General features: G+C 55.6%; 5 protein-coding genes across 5 annotated transcripts; 3 read left to right on the top strand and 2 right to left on the bottom strand.

Moving 5' to 3' along the window:
* Positions 1-5,243: 5,243 nt before the first annotated feature.
* KRP23_5 (uncharacterized protein) lies at positions 5,244-5,729 on the top strand (the record flags this gene model as incomplete). The annotated part of the gene is made up of 1 exon (XM_067890131.1): positions 5,244-5,729. One exon carries the CDS (start codon positions 5,244-5,246, stop codon positions 5,727-5,729), a length of 486 nt encoding a protein of 161 aa, XP_067750559.1.
* Positions 5,730-8,246: 2,517 nt separating this feature from the next.
* KRP23_4 (Protein NLP9) lies at positions 8,247-9,050 on the top strand (the record flags this gene model as incomplete). Its single annotated transcript, XM_067889007.1, has 2 exons — positions 8,247-8,477; positions 8,586-9,050. The coding sequence occupies 2 exons, from the start codon at positions 8,247-8,249 to the stop codon at positions 9,048-9,050; spliced, it is 696 nt and encodes a 231-aa protein (XP_067750558.1).
* Positions 9,051-9,941: 891 nt separating this feature from the next.
* Positions 9,942-14,666, bottom strand: KRP23_3 (Guanine nucleotide exchange factor subunit R06F6.8; the record flags this gene model as incomplete). The annotated part of the gene is made up of 2 exons (XM_067887874.1): positions 9,942-10,017; positions 10,093-14,666. 2 exons carry the CDS (start codon positions 14,664-14,666, stop codon positions 9,942-9,944), a joined length of 4,650 nt encoding a protein of 1,549 aa, XP_067750557.1.
* A 146-nt stretch (positions 14,667-14,812) lies between these two features.
* On the top strand, positions 14,813-15,219 carry KRP23_2 (putative bolA-like protein C4B3.11c; the record flags this gene model as incomplete). Its single annotated transcript, XM_067886742.1, has 2 exons — positions 14,813-15,073; positions 15,142-15,219. 2 exons carry the CDS (start codon positions 14,813-14,815, stop codon positions 15,217-15,219), a joined length of 339 nt encoding a protein of 112 aa, XP_067750556.1.
* A 113-nt stretch (positions 15,220-15,332) lies between these two features.
* Positions 15,333-16,063, bottom strand: KRP23_1 (Hypoxanthine-guanine phosphoribosyltransferase; the record flags this gene model as incomplete). Its single annotated transcript, XM_067880549.1, has 2 exons — positions 15,333-15,995; positions 16,058-16,063. The coding sequence occupies 2 exons, from the start codon at positions 16,061-16,063 to the stop codon at positions 15,333-15,335; spliced, it is 669 nt and encodes a 222-aa protein (XP_067750555.1).
* Positions 16,064-17,440: the final 1,377 nt, after the last annotated feature.

Below are 17,440 nucleotides of genomic sequence, written 5' to 3'. Positions count from 1 at the left end.
GCGGAAGGCGGAGGGCTAGACTGCTGTTGCTTGCGGGGCTCCGAGTGAATTCGCGAATGACTTGTTCCGACCGCCGCACGCACGCAGCACGCATTTCGGCGGCGGAGACAAAGGCCGACTACGGCGAAATTCCAGGCGCGCGCGGCGGGTCAGTGCGCCACTTACCCCTTCATCCGGACACACGGACTCCTCGCTGATTAGCGCTGACACGAGCGGCACTGGCGCCAACCGGCCCGACGCTCTTCTCTCGGCGCCATCGCCTGTCGCGCCCCGAAATCTTAGTCCGCAGACGCGGCGCTCGCGAGTCTTGCCCTGCTTGGGGTGTGGCTGTGGGCGGCCCACTGGCGATAAATGAGCCTGCTACAGTGGGACGTGACCCCTTTGAAGTTGGAATAAGACAATATAGATCGCTTGAACACTCACTTTTGCAGAGGCGAGCTCGACAAACTGAACCCAAAATGGCTGCACTCTGCGACGCGCTCCCATTGGCGGTCACGACCTGGACGCCGTCTCTAGGTCGGCGCCCATTGGCCTGCCGCGTCTTAGGTCCACATTGAAACCTAGCATGAAGTGCACATGAAACACGCGCCGCGACGGACTTGTCGGTGAGTAATATTTGACAGTGCCAATGCAGCAAGAAGCTGCCACTGCCGCGCCGGGCTCACCCAGAAGCGCCCCACGACACCTGGTTTGGCGGCTCGCGCGCTGCGCACCAGGCCCAAGCGGTCGGCGTCGGCTCGATCTGGCCACTCGGCCCAAACGGACCGCCTCAAGTGGCCGCTCCCGCGCTCGTGTCTCTGCTGGGTCACAGTTTTGCTTGAAGGAAGGCCTAGCGCGCTTCCGAAGGACAGGCCGTTTCGGCCGTCACGGGCGTCGCACCATTGCGTGTGGATAAGATGCGATGGATCTCCAGGATGACACCCATGCGACCTGCACTCGCTCGCTCGCGAAAACTATCCATCTAGCCCACTTCAACGTGATCAAGCCAAACCTGTATTTGCGTCCGACCAGCAGCGGCCACCCGATGCTCGGCGCATATTCTGCACTGACCGGCAGCGCCGTATCAGCGGTTTCAGCGTCACCCCCCGTGTTTCGGAGCCGCACAAAGCGCTCGACAGGCGTGTGCTCCCGAAAAGACCTTCATCTCAGACAAGTGTGTAGGAGTTCAGCGCTCGAGTGAGCTCCGCTACTATTTCCAGCCTAGACTTGAGTGAAGTTTCTGTTCTGCGCTTCTGCCATCCGTGCGTAACTCCGGACAGCCACGCGCGCACCGCCGAAACAGATAGCTTCAACGGCGTTGGAGCAAGTCTGGCGCTGGCGTCTTCGCCATGAAGGTTAAGAAGCATCAAGCAGGCTGAAGTGGCCAGTATCGGGTTGTTCCCCGCGCGTGGATTTCGGTCCACATATATGGCTATCCGCGCGCACGTGGAAATTCATTCGTGCTGGCAAAGAATCCTTCAGGTAAAAGGAGTGATCCCGTGTGCAATTGTGTTGGTATCCTCTTGGTGGTTTGTACTAGTGTGTTACTAGTAGCTGACTAGTGGCTTCGCTTTTGCCGGGGTCACATGGCAGGCAGAGATCGCATAGCTCTCATGGCTAATATGGATTGGAACTGCAGCCATGACAGGAGGCGCTTCCTATACTCCACGTTGGCCTCTAAGTGAGTGGTGTGCCATCGTACAGCGGAGGAAGCTGAACCACGACGGGCTTCATTACGGTTTTCCACCCATGCGCTCGAACCCATGCAATGCAGTTGCAAGTAGCAGCGTATGTACCTGAAGCCCGCCGTCGGCGATCGTCTGGCTGGAGATCACCACCACTGTCTTCCTGCCCTCGTGGTCCCCACCGAGAGGCTGGTGTCGTCGCGTGGCCCCCCATGCACCGAGTTGGTGCGGCCACCTTAGACAAATGGAAGAAGCACGTCGATACTTGGCATATGGATACGAGTGGCGGGATCTCCACAATACTTGCGGCTTCGGACACAGCGCGCTCAGCAGAGGGCGGGAAAAGGTACTGGTAGTGCGATACAATAAATAGTCTCTTTTTCTAATACCAAAAAAAATGTTATTGTGTCTACAGTAAAACAAAAAGCAAAGTTGCAATTAATATCTGACAATAATTATTGGTTCTACTTTATGAGGAATATTTATTATTGGAGCGACTACTGAATTGTCCGAGCGTCGCTCAGAATCCCGAACGAACGACACCAGGAGGTAAAGTGCTTTGAGCTCCTTCTCTGCAGGTGGTGGTGTGATGCCCGTGCGAGGTCCACCCTGCGAACGCTGAACTTGGTGGGTCCCGCGGACAACCGTTCTGGATTGAATGAGTGGAGACAGCGAGATACAAATCGGATGCTGATACAATGAGCGGTGCTCTCGCCTCGCTGACACGCGCAATATGGCAATTTGGTCCCGTGGCTCACCCGATCAGGCTGACTAAGCTTTTGACTAAGATGCGCTTGGTTATCGAGTTGATCTGGTGAGTACGGTGTCCAGACCCATACTGCCCACGCAGGCGGTGCTCTGCAACGCGAGCGGCGTGCCTGGTGTCGCCCTCCAGCCAATTGAATAACAGTGCGCCTGCCGGACTGTACGGGGCTCTCTTCATTGGCAAACGAGCAAGGCAACATCATGACAAACCAGCCAGTTACCAGCGTGTATTTCCAGTCGCTGGGCACCATCACTACCTCTCGGTCCGACGACGTTCAAGCTTGACGCCGATCCGAGAGAGATTCCGGTGCGTCCAGTGTTTCCTCCTCCTGCTGTCGATGGTGTTGCGTAAGTGAAGCAGTGGTGGCCTGGGAGTTAGTTGTGTTAAGGAATGTCCGGGAAGCGTGTGGTATTGCTGACTTTGGTTTGCCAGCGACGGCAGCCCTGCTCGCGTCGATGAAGGTCATTCGCTTGAATTGCCTAAAGCCGTAGTTGTAGCTAGTGAAAAGACCCGATTGGGCCAGTCACACATCACTGCCTTCTCAGCGGAGTCCTCGGACCAGGCGCAAAAACCATTCGGGGTTCTTCTATTACGTAAATACCTTTTTTTCAATAATACACTTTTTGTATTAGAAAAAGAGACCCCGCCACTCGTATCCATATGCCAAGTATCGACGTGCTTCTTCCATTTGTCTAAGGTGGCCGCACCAACTCGGTGCATGGGGGGCCACGCGACGACACCAGCCTCTCGGTGGGGACCACGAGGGCAGGAAGACAGTGGTGGTGATCTCCAGCCAGACGATCGCCGACGGCGGGCTTCAGGTACATACGCTGCTACTTGCAACTGCATTGCATGGGTTCGAGCGCATGGGTGGAAAACCGTAATGAAGCCCGTCGTGGTTCAGCTTCCTCCGCTGTACGATGGCACACCACTCACTTAGAGGCCAACGTGGAGTATAGGAAGCGCCTCCTGTCATGGCTGCAGTTCCAATCCATATTAGCCATGAGAGCTATGCGATCTCTGCCTGCCATGTGACCCCGGCAAAAGCGAAGCCACTAGTCAGCTACTAGTAACACACTAGTACAAACCACCAAGAGGATACCAACACAATTGCACACGGGATCACTCCTTTTACCTGAAGGATTCTTTGCCAGCACGAATGAATTTCCACGTGCGCGCGGATAGCCATATATGTGGACCGAAATCCACGCGCGGGGAACAACCCGATACTGGCCACTTCAGCCTGCTTGATGCTTCTTAACCTTCATGGCGAAGACGCCAGCGCCAGACTTGCTCCAACGCCGTTGAAGCTATCTGTTTCGGCGGTGCGCGCGTGGCTGTCCGGAGTTACGCACGGATGGCAGAAGCGCAGAACAGAAACTTCACTCAAGTCTAGGCTGGAAATAGTAGCGGAGCTCACTCGAGCGCTGAACTCCTACACACTTGTCTGAGATGAAGGTCTTTTCGGGAGCACACGCCTGTCGAGCGCTTTGTGCGGCTCCGAAACACGGGGGGTGACGCTGAAACCGCTGATACGGCGCTGCCGGTCAGTGCAGAATATGCGCCGAGCATCGGGTGGCCGCTGCTGGTCGGACGCAAATACAGGTTTGGCTTGATCACGTTGAAGTGGGCTAGATGGATAGTTTTCGCGAGCGAGCGAGTGCAGGTCGCATGGGTGTCATCCTGGAGATCCATCGCATCTTATCCACACGCAATGGTGCGACGCCCGTGACGGCCGAAACGGCCTGTCCTTCGGAAGCGCGCTAGGCCTTCCTTCAAGCAAAACTGTGACCCAGCAGAGACACGAGCGCGGGAGCGGCCACTTGAGGCGGTCCGTTTGGGCCGAGTGGCCAGATCGAGCCGACGCCGACCGCTTGGGCCTGGTGCGCAGCGCGCGAGCCGCCAAACCAGGTGTCGTGGGGCGCTTCTGGGTGAGCCCGGCGCGGCAGTGGCAGCTTCTTGCTGCATTGGCACTGTCAAATATTACTCACCGACAAGTCCGTCGCGGCGCGTGTTTCATGTGCACTTCATGCTAGGTTTCAATGTGGACCTAAGACGCGGCAGGCCAATGGGCGCCGACCTAGAGACGGCGTCCAGGTCGTGACCGCCAATGGGAGCGCGTCGCAGAGTGCAGCCATTTTGGGTTCAGTTTGTCGAGCTCGCCTCTGCAAAAGTGAGTGTTCAAGCGATCTATATTGTCTTATTCCAACTTCAAAGGGGTCACGTCCCACTGTAGCAGGCTCATTTATCGCCAGTGGGCCGCCCACAGCCACACCCCAAGCAGGGCAAGACTCGCGAGCGCCGCGTCTGCGGACTAAGATTTCGGGGCGCGACAGGCGATGGCGCCGAGAGAAGAGCGTCGGGCCGGTTGGCGCCAGTGCCGCTCGTGTCCAGTGCCGCTCGTGTCAGCGCTAATCAGCGAGGAGTCCGTGTGTCCGGATGAAGGGGTAAGTGGCGCACTGACCCGCCGCGCGCGCCTGGAATTTCGCCGTAGTCGGCCTTTGCCTCCGCCGCCGAAATGCGTGCTGCGTGCGTGCGGCGGTCGGAACAAGTCATTCGCGAATTCACTCGGAGCCCCGCAAGCAACAGCAGTCTAGCCCTCCGCCTTCCGCCATGATGAGCACCATGCCATTCCCCACGTGCGCTGCGGCGCTCCCCACCTTCAACGTGCTGCACCCGCTGCACTGCGGTCCGTCCGCCTTCCGTAGCAGCAGCAACGACCTGCCCCGACCCATGACCATCAACACCTTCACGTCGACGCCGCCCACGATGTCTCCGTCGTCGTCGCAACTGGCCTCCCCACCACGACCACCATGGAGGCGCGCGCGCACCCCGTGGCCAGCCCGCAAAAGAAGATCCGCAAGAGCCGCGTCGTCTTCGACTTCACCACGGAGGAGATGGCCAAGTACTTCCATATGTCCCAGCGTGAAGCCGCGCAGCAGCTCGGCGTGGCCACCGTCACCATCAAGCGCAACTGCCGGCGCCTCGGCATCGTCTGGCCCTACCGCCTCATGAAGTCCAAGAAGAACGCCATCAACTGGTCGGCCGTCTCGCGTGAGGACGCCCAGCGCATCCGCCAGGAGCGCGCGCTTGAGCGCGCCAAGGCCGGTCGATCGCCCTCCAGCCGCAGCCGCTCGCCGTCAGCTTCTCGGTCGTCATCTGCGGCCGATGCCGATGAGGTCGCTGCCAAGGTCATGACCATGCTCAGCCATAGCAGCAGCAGTACCAGTGTCGAGCTCACCGAGGCTGGTCGCGCCTTCGCTCGACTGCCGCTGGACTGCATGGTCACTTCCTGCTAGAGCCTGCGTTTCTTCGATGTCCACTCGTGGTGTCCTCGTCCGGTCCTTTGAGTGACCTAGTGTACTATACCATACCGCTGCGTGTTAGAACCAAATACAACCCGCCCTACGCATATGAATGGGCTGCAATTTCTACAAGATTGTGCATTGTCTTTCCCCTTCCAAGAGCTGCTACCGTAGCAGACAACGTGTCCATAGTAGCCGCGCTGTTAAACACCAAATAGAAGGCCCGAATAGTAACCGCGCTGATACACCCGAGAAGGAACGTCCGGACCAAGTCACGCGCACACATTCAACGGGCTCTGCTCGCTCTACTGTAGTCTACAGCCTGTAGAGACACCAGTAGGATGCAAGAAGGCTTGAAGATGCGAATGAGGTGCCGTTGCCTGTTCGCGCCATGACAAAGGCGTCTTCGAGACGTGGCGTACAACTCGCTGCAAACTGGCGAAAAGCGACTAACGGCTTCGATTCGAAGTTTGGGGTCTCTTTTGTGGGTCGTAAGGCTCATCTACGAGGACAGGCGAGGTGGTCAATGGCCATGAGCACTGGTCGTGCTGGATTGATCCGCTCGTGTCTCGTAGTGGAACCAGAGAGCTCAAGCCGTGATCTCACTCTCTTGCCCTCTTCCGTCCCAGGTCATGCTGCAGACTGTTTCTAGCTCCAACGGCGCTGAGACCTGCCCAGGCGAAGAACTCCCACTCTGCTTGCTCCTGACAAGTGTGAGGATTGACGCTGCGCGGGCGCAAACGAAACTCGCCGCCACAGCCCTGCGACGCGAGTCCGTCAATATTTCGCAAGAGGGGCGACGATGATTTATATGAGCGACGCACGGGCTCCTCGCAAGGGGAACCACTTCAGACGCGGCACCGACGGTGGACGAGCCAGGATCGCGCCGTGCCACTGTTTTCGCTTGTCATCGCGTTGTAAAAGGCGATGGGGCAGGAGGCTGAGTCGCATCCAAGGAGCAGCAAGCACCTGACAGCATCAACTACAAAATACACTGTACCACTCATAAAACCACCAACGTGAATCAATCACATAACAGCAAATAGAAGGCCACTTATCATCAAACCTATGTAAACCAGTTTCCAATTTCTAAGCACGCCAAGACGAAACACTTCCCGAAGTGGGCTGAGCTGCTCCAGCTCCTACTAGGTGTCCTATAATTGTGTCGGTACCCCGGTAGTGGTCGCCTCCGATTGAGAGGCTGTCAGATTCGGCTTGAATCGATCTCCTTGCTGGTTCATCATGTACCACAGCAGGATTCTAAGTCGCAAAAGATACAATCAGTTACTTGTTGCAGCAATACCAATCTCCGTCAGCAATATCTTCGTAAGCAATACTTACTCGAGTTGTCTCCACTCCGCTGACTGCCCTGGTACACCGCGACTGTAGCGTCGGCACACACAAAAAAACGTTTTTTTTAGTGATACAAATCTGATAGCACGGATGATATTAAGGGCACCAATCTCCTGTCGACGGTAAGGCTTATTGTGCAAGGGTCGCAAGTACACATAAAGCCTGCAAGAGCGAACCAGAACATCGGAGCGATTGTGATGGATACTGCATGAACTGTTTGTAAACACACACACAAGAGGTGTCCGCCACGACAGCGTACATGCAACACTTCGAATCCGCATCCAAGACGAACTAGCAGCGACATTACGTCGCTAGATAACGCTGAGGTAGTATCTATACTGCACAGTCTAGCGTTTTCATTATACAGTCTAGCGTTTTCATCTGAGACGATGGGACCCCGAAAGCAAGCAGGCTATTCGGGACGACACAATACACCATCCCACCAGGACCTGAAAGTGGTGGTGATCATAAGCGATTTTTCGTACTCAATTATTGGCATACCTCAGAATGGTCGCAATCAAGAGTTTCAAAACACGTCCACTTGAGCTAAGCCCGCACCGATCCAGTTCATTTACGATTTATCCTTCGACCACAATTAAGTTTGTTTTTGACCATCGCTCTAAGCCTGCTCGCATCAGCCACTTGGGTCGCAAGTCTAGTATAAAAAAAAACGTACACATATCCTAGTTACTCCGATTCTGAAAACGGCTCAGAGTGCCTTGGACAAAATTGAACGTCCGTATACCAGTAAGCCCGGCCGTCTATCCGTATGGGTGGCACCATGTTGATTCGGGGATTATACTCGCAATTGTAGATTTGCTCTATGTACGTTTAGAGTAACGTACTTGAGCTCTTGTTCTGGGGCTTTGGCGCCACGGGATTGCAGTGTAAGTTGGTACTTGGCAGGCTCATGAAGCGAGCTTCGCAGCTCTGCACAGACTTTGTTATCGTAAAGGAGAACTCTCGAACACAACGACATCGATGAGTTTATTATAGTGTCCGGCTCCCAGTCCCCAGTGGAGTGATCAAACAAGAGCACCTATTCATTCTTATTTGGTCGACGAATATCACAGACGAGGGCTCACCTGCCCCAGTCGGCACAGTGCTCCGGCTCGAGCCTTCAAGGACATTCACTCTCTCGCCTTCAAGAAGAGCAGCATGAGCTCCATGAGGCCTCCGCGTCTAGAGGCTTCACCTGCCGCTGCTGCTCGTGGCAGCATCAGCGACGGTGATCAAGACGCAACAGCTCACAGCGACGTCGAACTAGAAGACGAGGACACGGCACCAAGTGACTCGGAAGATGAGGGATCCTCGCACTCGAGACGCCGACAGCGGATACACTTCGACGTGCAGCAGCTGCAAACCGTCTACCACCTGCCACTCAAGACGGTGAGCACTCGCGTCTGCGAGCCACCCGACTAGAAGTAGTTAGGCTAGAGCCCCCACTTTGTTGCTGTGAGAGTGACGGACGCGACGTTGAGGTGTGTTTCTACTCAGGCGGCCGAACGACTCGGAGTGTGCGAGGCGGCGCTCAAGCGCATCTGCCGACGCAACCGCATTCAAAAGTGGCCGTACAGGCAGCTATCGTCCGTGCGCCGACGCATCGCCGACCTCAAGGAGCGACGTGCGGCGTCGCTGCTGGAAGAACAAGGCGTTGAGGGTCCGGAAGTAAGCGACTCACTGAGTTCTCTCATGGCGAAAGCGTTTGGTGTCAGTCTACAACAATTGAAGGAGGAGCAAGCCCGGATCATCCAGTCCGCTCATCAACCGCGTCGTCCGAGGAAGACGATTCAGTGTCAAGCCACGAACCAGCGACAGCGACCGGAGACGTTGGCGGGTCACGTTCACGGTTTCCGAAGCAAGATTGCAGATCTGCCGCCGCTGGATCTGCGTCGAGTCGACCGCGACTTCCCGTTGCTGTTCCTCGCTAACGTGTGCGAGTCCGTCCGAGCCTATCACTAGGCAGCAGTAGTACTATGATGGCGTAAATCATAAATAAAAAAAGAGCTCTCGATGTGGTTTGACAACGAATTGCTCGTCTGCGCTTCTAATGGAACTACGACATCGTGCATCGCTTCGTTTCGGGGGAATATGTCCAATTATCACGTGGGTTGTGTAATGGATCGCCCTGTGAACGAGGAGTGCCCAATCCGGACGAGAACAGACCGATTGAAATACGCGACACCATTCGGGGAGCGAGGACAGAGGGCTCGTACTTCTTACAGCTCGCACCTCTTTCGAATTTTATGGGAGATATGGGGCACTTCGTATGTGGCAAAGTCGGATTGAGCACGGCAGATATGGACGAACGTATCTACGCTGAATCGAGACCCAACGACTTGGCAAAGTGGTTTGCAAATTCCTCATGCGGTTCACAGATTCTACTCCCAAGGACATCCTCGAGCTTGCGGGGGATAGGTTGTAGTTTTACCTTTCTCGCGAGGCGCTCTCGTTTCCAGTTCGGAGAAGTGTCAAGCTCTACCAAAAGCTGGCGCTGTTGCATCCGACACATTTTAGCTTGGAGCAACTGTGTTTCAACGTCCTCGTCGATGAATTCAAGGATTACCTTTTGGGCCCATTTCAACGGGTATCTTCTCGACTACGTTATCCGAACGCGAGTTTTTTTCGAGGAAAAATTATAATACCCTGTCGCCAGCAAACTATCTAAACGTCTTCCAGTTTCATTATTCTAGGCACGCCAAGACGACACGCTTCACTTACAAGAAAGAGCGGCTGAGCTGCTCCAGCTACCAGTTAACAGATCCTCCAAGCGTCCAGACGGCCGAGTAGCATGGGCAATGGCGGCCTGTCACCTCTGACTGGAGTTGCCAGCTCGGACTTGAATCAACCTCCTCACTGTTCCATCACGTGCTTGATGCGCGCGACCCACTCGTCGTAGTGCGCTTCTGTCACAGCTTGCAGCAGGATCCTAGGTCGCAAACGATGGCATCCGTTAAGTTAGTTGTTGCATACCAATCGGCAGAGACTATGAAGTGAAGCTTACCTGAGCTGTCTCCGCTTGTTGCCCTGGATGAAGATCTGGTACAGTCGGTCTAAAATCGTGGCGCTGTCCTCCTCTGGCTGGCGTTCCTCTGGAGACTTGTGCGGGAGCTTCGCTTGCAGATCCTCGACACACCAGACCACGCGTTCATACTCGCCGCGCACTAGATTATCCCACACCAAAGAGGCTAGCTGCTCGTCAATGCTGTGCTTGGTGTCCTTGGACGGGGTTGGGTGAGAATAGGAAGAATCGTCAAACGACGGGTGTTCCCAATCGCGGGCAACACGCACCACGTGCTGCGCGAGCACCCACTCCTCTTGGTCGACGCACTGCTTCAGCAGTTCTGCTGCGCTCTCCACTCGCAAAGGCAACGACGAGCCCGACACTGTCGAGCACTCCTCCAGGATAAGCAAAAAGTTGGCAGCCGTTCGCAGCTCTGATCGCTGCTGGCAGATCGCGAGTAGATCCATCGGGTCTCCCGCCGCGGGAAACAACATCTTCAAGCGTGAAGGCTCGCTTTTACGCGCAACATGCGCAACGATTTCACAGTATTCCGCGATATCACTTTCTGGCTGCTGCTCTCTATCTCCAGGACGCAGGAGCTGAATAGAGATGTGTAGTTTCTCTTCTGGGCACCGCTTAGCGAAGCAGGCCTCAAGCATGGAGTGCAGGAAAAGCTCTTGCGTCGGGGTCGACAGGGCAAACTGCTTCCGAACGCCATCCAGCACGAGACGCGCCCACGACAGCTGCTCATTCTGTACAAGGAAACACAATAGCGTGTGGAAAATGGGCTGCACGCGCGCAAACACATCGTAGCATGGCAGGAGCACGCCCGACGGAACATACACATCCTGTGACACACCCACGAGCAGGCCAAAAGCCTGCTCGGCACCCAGCACCTTAACGTCAAAGTCAAAGCGCAGCATGCCGTCCTTCGCGGAAGGATCGTCCACCGACGTCACACAACCACGCAAGTTGGAATGTCCGTCCTTGAGAGGCATTCTTCCTGTCCCAACACCAACTCCAGTACCATTAGACAGGAAGCCATCCAGAGCGATTCCGTACTCGCTGATGACTTGCTCATACATCTCAGCAGTGGGTGGTGCTGTCCCAAATTCAATCTCGTATGTCTTGGCACGAAGCGGGTCATGACAAGCCAAAAAGGTCTCCAGGCGACGGCTGTCCTGCTCGAATGCTTTAGTGTGGGTCATGTAGACTCCATCGAGCAACGGCAGCCACACCTTCATGCCTTCGGGGCCGTACAACCCGTAAATGAGCCTGCACGGTGCAGGCCACGACGCACACGCCTGCGGAGTCACGAACAGTCTGGCCATCGTACTCACGTTTGAGCACAGTAGCCGCTGTGACCGGTTCTCTGGGTCCCAGACAATTACGTCACCTGCACTGTCAAGGAATGCGAATCGCGGCAGTACTTCTTCAGGAGTATACTGGTCGGGTACTTCGCCACCCACGAGCATATTGACAAAACTCGAGAGCCAGCCCTCGCCATCCTGCTCGTGTTCGCGCTCCGCCTGATACTTCCGTTGCTGCTGCTCTCTTAATCTTTCGTCTTGGATGTGCAAAAACCGCGGTAGCACAGCGAAGTCTAAGATAGAGTTTCGCCTGCAAGTACCAACAGGCTGTGACTCAACCACCCGAGACGGCAAATTAACTTGCCGCTTGAGCTGAATCTCCATTCTGAGATCGTTTTGTTTGACGGCGCCTCCATGTTTCAGATCAAAGCACCACAGCTCACTCCTGGAGACACAGAACAGATTCTTCTGAGCATTGTCGCTATCCATGATGAAAAAACAGTCGTCAGCATCATCACCAATCGAGCGTCCGCCCAGCGCCGCTGCTCCGCGACTACGTGCAGCATTTTCCCCTTCACGCGCGAAAACGAGCTTCTCCAAAATGGATTCCTCATCCAAATGATTCCTTGGGTACGCTTGCAAATGTAGTGACTGGTGCTTTTCACTAAATCGCGTGAAGTTCACCACGACTACATCCTCGCCCACCCATAGCAACGAGTACACGAACATATCTTGTTCATCGTTCACGTTTCCAAACATTCGCCACTTTCCTGTCGTGACATTCAACAAGCAAAAGCCTCTTTGTCCAGCCACCGCCATATGATTCCCACTGGCGCTCAAAGCCACGAGACGGAGAGGACAGCACTTTTCGAACTCAGTAGGCACACTCCAGTTAACGCACGAAGTTACTGCGCAAGGATCGTCAAGCGATGGCGCCGCCACCAACCGAACGGTCTTGCTCTCAAGCAAAGCCAGCCGAGACGATCTTCCTCCAGAGAGTGGCACAGTCTTAGCAAAGTCAAACTCGGCGAAGGCCGTTGCCGGTCTCTGTCGCATTTTCACAAGTTCACGATGAGCATGCAGCTCCTTGAGCTTCTTCTGTTTGGCGAGGTAGAGCTTCTGAGCTAGTACTGCGTTCCCGTACTCGGTAATCACATTCAAAAAGTGGTTTGGATTCCACACCGGAAACAGAGCAAACAACAACTTCACATATTTGTGCTTGGCAACACGAGACGAGGTGCCCTGGATCGCTTCCCAGCCGTCAAACTTTGCACGTCGCTCGAACTCCATCAGAGGGGGGCGCGCTTCTAGATCACAGTCTCCATGCAACGCCTGCATTCGCAGCGCATATTCCCGGATACACAGATTCTCGTCATCCAGCATGTGAATACCGTGCGCATCCATAAACTCGGACGAGGATAGCGCCTCAACAGCGAGCAGGAACACTTGCTCCCACTTTAGTCGCATAAATGAAAGCACCACTTCTTCGTTGTCCGGCAACTCTTTGATCTCACTCACAATCTGCTCAAACGGAAAGTTGACGACCTTTAAGTTGTTGTTAATCCCCACAAGCAAGTCGCCACCCTGAATCTGACCGCAAACCTCCGCAGGGCCGACACCGCCATCACGCGCTCGTTTCGTGAAACTTTTGTCGCTTCGGACCCAAGCACCACAGCGACCCGGCGCACCCGACAGCGACAAACACAGTCCGTCTTCGCCTTTCAGCACCTTTGCCTCCACCGTCTCGAACAAGTTTGACGCCTCGGTCAGCTCCACGTCTGCCTCCTCTTCGACCTCTCTCAGAATGTCATCTTCTGGCAGCTGGACCAGCTGAGTCGACTGCTCTCCACGAGGCACAACAATCAGAGAATTGCTCTCCTGCGTCCACACCAAAGCAAGCACACCGAAGGCGCACACTTCCTTGAGGTTGTGCTCATCAATCTTCTCTGGTCGCTCCTGGTTATGTTGCGGCAAGCTCGACATCAGGCGGCATCCGTCGGTGGAGAAAAGCGAGAACCCTCGCAGCTCGTAGCCCACCGCAACGCTTCGTCCATCATGCGACCACGTCAAAGCCGTGACTGAGCCGACATCTTCCGGTGAGTATCCCCACGCCACAAGACTCAGCTCCCGAATCGGCTCAAGCGTCAATGCCGACTGCACCTGGTCGTCAGCAGCTGCAGGTTTCGTTTTACCGCTCTGCTCCACCCTTTTGAGCGACAACCGGAAGAGCGAGACCCCTCCGTCCGACCAGCCCAGCGCCAACCTCGACGCGCTGGCATCCAAACTCGTCGTGGTACAACTGCCATTGCCCGCCGTCTCCGTGTTGCTGTCCCTCTCCGTGTTAATCAGCGACAGCAACTGGTCAATGCTCTTTTTAGCGGGCGACAACAACATGATGAAGCATTTACCCCCTGCAAAGCTCGCAACGAGGTAAAGTGACGCAATCTGCGACTCCAGGTCGGCCGTTGCACACGTGAGTTCGTAACAAGTCGGCGGCTCCGCGTCGTCGGACACCGCCAAGTGCGCGCGGACGTCGATCTTCCAGATCTTGGCCGAGCTGTCCGCCGTGCTGAACCACGAGCTCTGGCCGTCCCTGGCGTCCGTGGCGTCGGCCACTTCCACGACACAAATCATGCCGCTCGCCATGCCCACAAACAGGTACTTGCTGCCAGGTACGGCGCTCATGGAGGTCGCCACGTCTTCGTAATCACTCTGCGACGCGCCCTGGTTCAACGGGTAGTCTTCAACGAACTGGGCGCCAAGTTGAAGTGACTTGGAAGCTGCCGGTACCCCTTCTTCCCCCTCGGTTTCCTTTGCAAATGCGGGCTGGTCCAGAATGGCGTTGACGTCCTCTGGAGAGTGATGGTCAGGTGTCTCCGCGCGCAGTAGCAGTGAGTGCAGCCCCTCGAACGCGTAGAACTCTACGGACTGCGACTCCTTTCCCACGACAGCGAGGCGGTCCCCCGAGACCCACGCAGCCCACAGTTGTCGCTGCGTGCTCTCTCGCATGCGTCCATCCGTGTCCTCCTCGCCCTCTGATTCGCTGTCAATATGCTCCACGAACTGCCCGCCGCGGCGACAGCGCGCCAAGAGCCGACGGCCGGCGCCAGGCAGCCCCAGCGATGCGCCCCACAGCGCCACCCGACCGGACGTCACGCGCGCAAACACGCGCTGCGACGGGTGCATAGCAAGCGCCACGTCTTCCAAGCGCTCGCGCGCCGTGGACGCCGCGTAGGCGCGCGGAGGGCCGCTGCAGAAGAACATGGCGGAGCTGCTGCTACGTGGTCGATCCGGAATGACGTCGCCATTTTGTCAAGACACTAAAGCGATGGCAAGTCACTAAAACGGAGTGTTCCATTTCAGCCAATCGCATACCATAGTGCTGGTGGTTCGTCACTAACCAAGGGACGATGCTGAGCGCAGTGCGGGGACGGATGATGGCGGCGGCCAAGCGCCCGCTTGTGGGGAGCGCGAGGTTCGCGTCGAGCGCGGACGGCGCCGGCTCCGAGGCAGAGCAAGCCATGCACGCGGCGCTGCAGCAACGACTGGAGGCGGTGCACGTCAAGGTCTCGGACGTGTCGGGCGGCTGCGGCTCCATGTTCGACATCGAGGTGGCGTCCGCGCAGTTCGCGGGTCAGTCGCGCGTCAAGCAGCACCGCATGGTGAACGAGGTGCGGCCACTGCCTATCGTTAGTCCATAATTGCCACTCTGACGTCGTTTGCTGTATATATGTATCAGATCCTCAAGACGGAGATCAAAAGCATGCACGGCCTCACGATCCGCACCATGACACCCGAGCAGTTCCAGAGCAAGTAGGCGCGGCCGCAGCTACTGCTAACTGACAGTGACGCACAATATATAGAAGCAAGGCTGAGACACTGGTGGGGTGATACGTGCATGTGCAGAAAGCTTGGCCGACAGAGCGGGGCTTAAGACGACGAAGCGTACTTGGCGATGCCCGCCTCGTTGATGACGCAGATGTGGTCTAGGTCGCGGAAGACCTCGTTGTAGTCGAGGCAGAAGCCGATGACGAACTTGTCGGGGATGTTGAAGCCCACAAAGTCGGCCTGGAAGCCGCAGCTCTCCGGGTTGCGCTTCTCCAGCAGACTGGCCACGCGCACCGACTCGGGCTCGTACTCGCTCAGCATGGGCACGAGCTTGGACATGGTCTTGCCCGTGTCGATGATGTCCTCGACCAGCAGCAGGCTCTTGCCCTTGAACTTGGCCAGGTCGGCGCCCGACACCTCCACGTTGCCCGTGCTCTTGGTGCCTGCGTAGCTCTTGACCTTGATGAAGTCGAACGTGAAGGGCACGTAGTCGCACTTGTTGTACTTGTGAAAGAGCCGCAGTTTGTCCACGAGCGCGTGGAAGAAGGCGCTGCCGCCCTTGAGCACACACAGCAGGTGCACCGTCTTGCCCTCGTAGGCGTAGCGGATGTCCTGCGCCAGCTTCTCCACGCGGTCCTCGATGAGCCCCTTGGGGATGAGCACCGACTCGATGCTCTCGAGGTAGTGGTGCGGCACGAGGAACTGCGCCTTGTCGTACGTGGCGTCGTCCTCCAGGTAGATCACGCGCTTCGGGTCGTGTGCGGCCTGGTCAAAGAGACGTGGAGGTTAATAGCTGGGGAGTAAAGGAGGAGGAACAAGGCGCCTACCGCCATAATGCCCACGTGCTTGACGCTGACGTGGTCTATTCTATTGTGATTCACAATTTGTGAACCAAAGGTCCCGATTGGCTAAAAACGCTGAATGCGAGTTTTCCACTGAAAAACGCCGGGCCATTGCTGGTTTGTAGACAAGCGGCCGAATCCATTGGCTTTGGGTTGTCTTGTCCGCTGAAGTTAGAGTAAATGCTGGAGACTGTCTCGAAAATCAAATTTCAGGTACTGAGGGGGCTTCTCCCCGACGTTGTCTGCATCTGTCGGTTTGAAATGACAATTTTTCGTTTTACGCCAAGTTTGCTGGCCAGGATAAACGGTGACCAAAGCGACGTAGTGCTGCATCAAGGCGTCTCGTGTCACGTTGCATTCACTAGCGCTGAGTGGACAAGTCGACGAAGAAGTCACTACATAGTGCTCTAGCCGTCGGGTCACTGCGTCCTGATTTCTCCCGTTGATGAAGCTCTGGAGAGTGAAAATGTATTAAGAACGATCTCCAGTGGTCCGGTAACAGGCTATTGCCGAAGAGCAAAATACAGCCGCACGACATATATTGCTATATCGCAGATTTCACACTTGACCCCATCATTGAGAACGAGCAGCGATTCCAGCAGACCACTAACCTGCTCATTTTCTCTGGGTTTGCACAGCAGTCACCCCCTACAGAGCCATTCATACAGCCGGCGAACTTCACAAAAGAAGAGACTTGCCGAGGTGCAGGAGCTCAAACTGCAACAAAAGTAGGATCTCGACGAGAAGAATCGCTTGTACCAAAAACATTTGCGTTAACCCTTAGTTAAAACGGTGACAAAGAGAATTTGCGCCGAAGAAACTTGTCGGAAACAACAAGCGATCCTATCTTGAGTACCAGTAGTACTTTAACACCTTCCATGCCCACGGATATTCCAACAGAAAAAGGGTCAGGTTGCATCATGAATGGCGCCGGAAACCCAATCGTACTCGCATCCGAATGCATGCCTCCATTACCCATGCTATCCCCAACGACACGATAATGTTTTTAAAAGTCAAAGAAGTTAGGTGACAACAATGTAAAAAAACGACAACGAATAGTGTGAAATCGAGTGCTGGGTTGAACGCATTCATTTGAGCGTTCCTTCCCACTACAAACCAACTATCAGCTACATCGTCCTAAGCGAATCCAAAATATTAACTACACTTCCACCCTCCACCCCTCCCAATGAGGATTGGGGGGAGGGGCAATTTACATCAAACTGCTACAGATAAACAGTGATGCGCCCTCCGTATAGGAAGTCGCTAGCATAGCTATGTGATATCAATGTACATCACTGAAAACGATGCGCTCTCCGTCCTGTTGTACATACTACTGGGTTGAGCAGGTTGGCGCAGTAGTGTTTTCAA

This window comes from Phytophthora ramorum, assembly GCF_020800215.1.
Source record: "Phytophthora ramorum isolate Pr-102 chromosome Unknown Phyram_PR-102_s0001, whole genome shotgun sequence".
NCBI classification, from domain to species: domain Eukaryota; phylum Oomycota; class Peronosporomycetes; order Peronosporales; family Peronosporaceae; genus Phytophthora; species Phytophthora ramorum.
The sequence above is the reverse complement of the archived record's forward strand: the minus strand, read 5'-3'. Positions and strand labels throughout refer to the sequence as shown.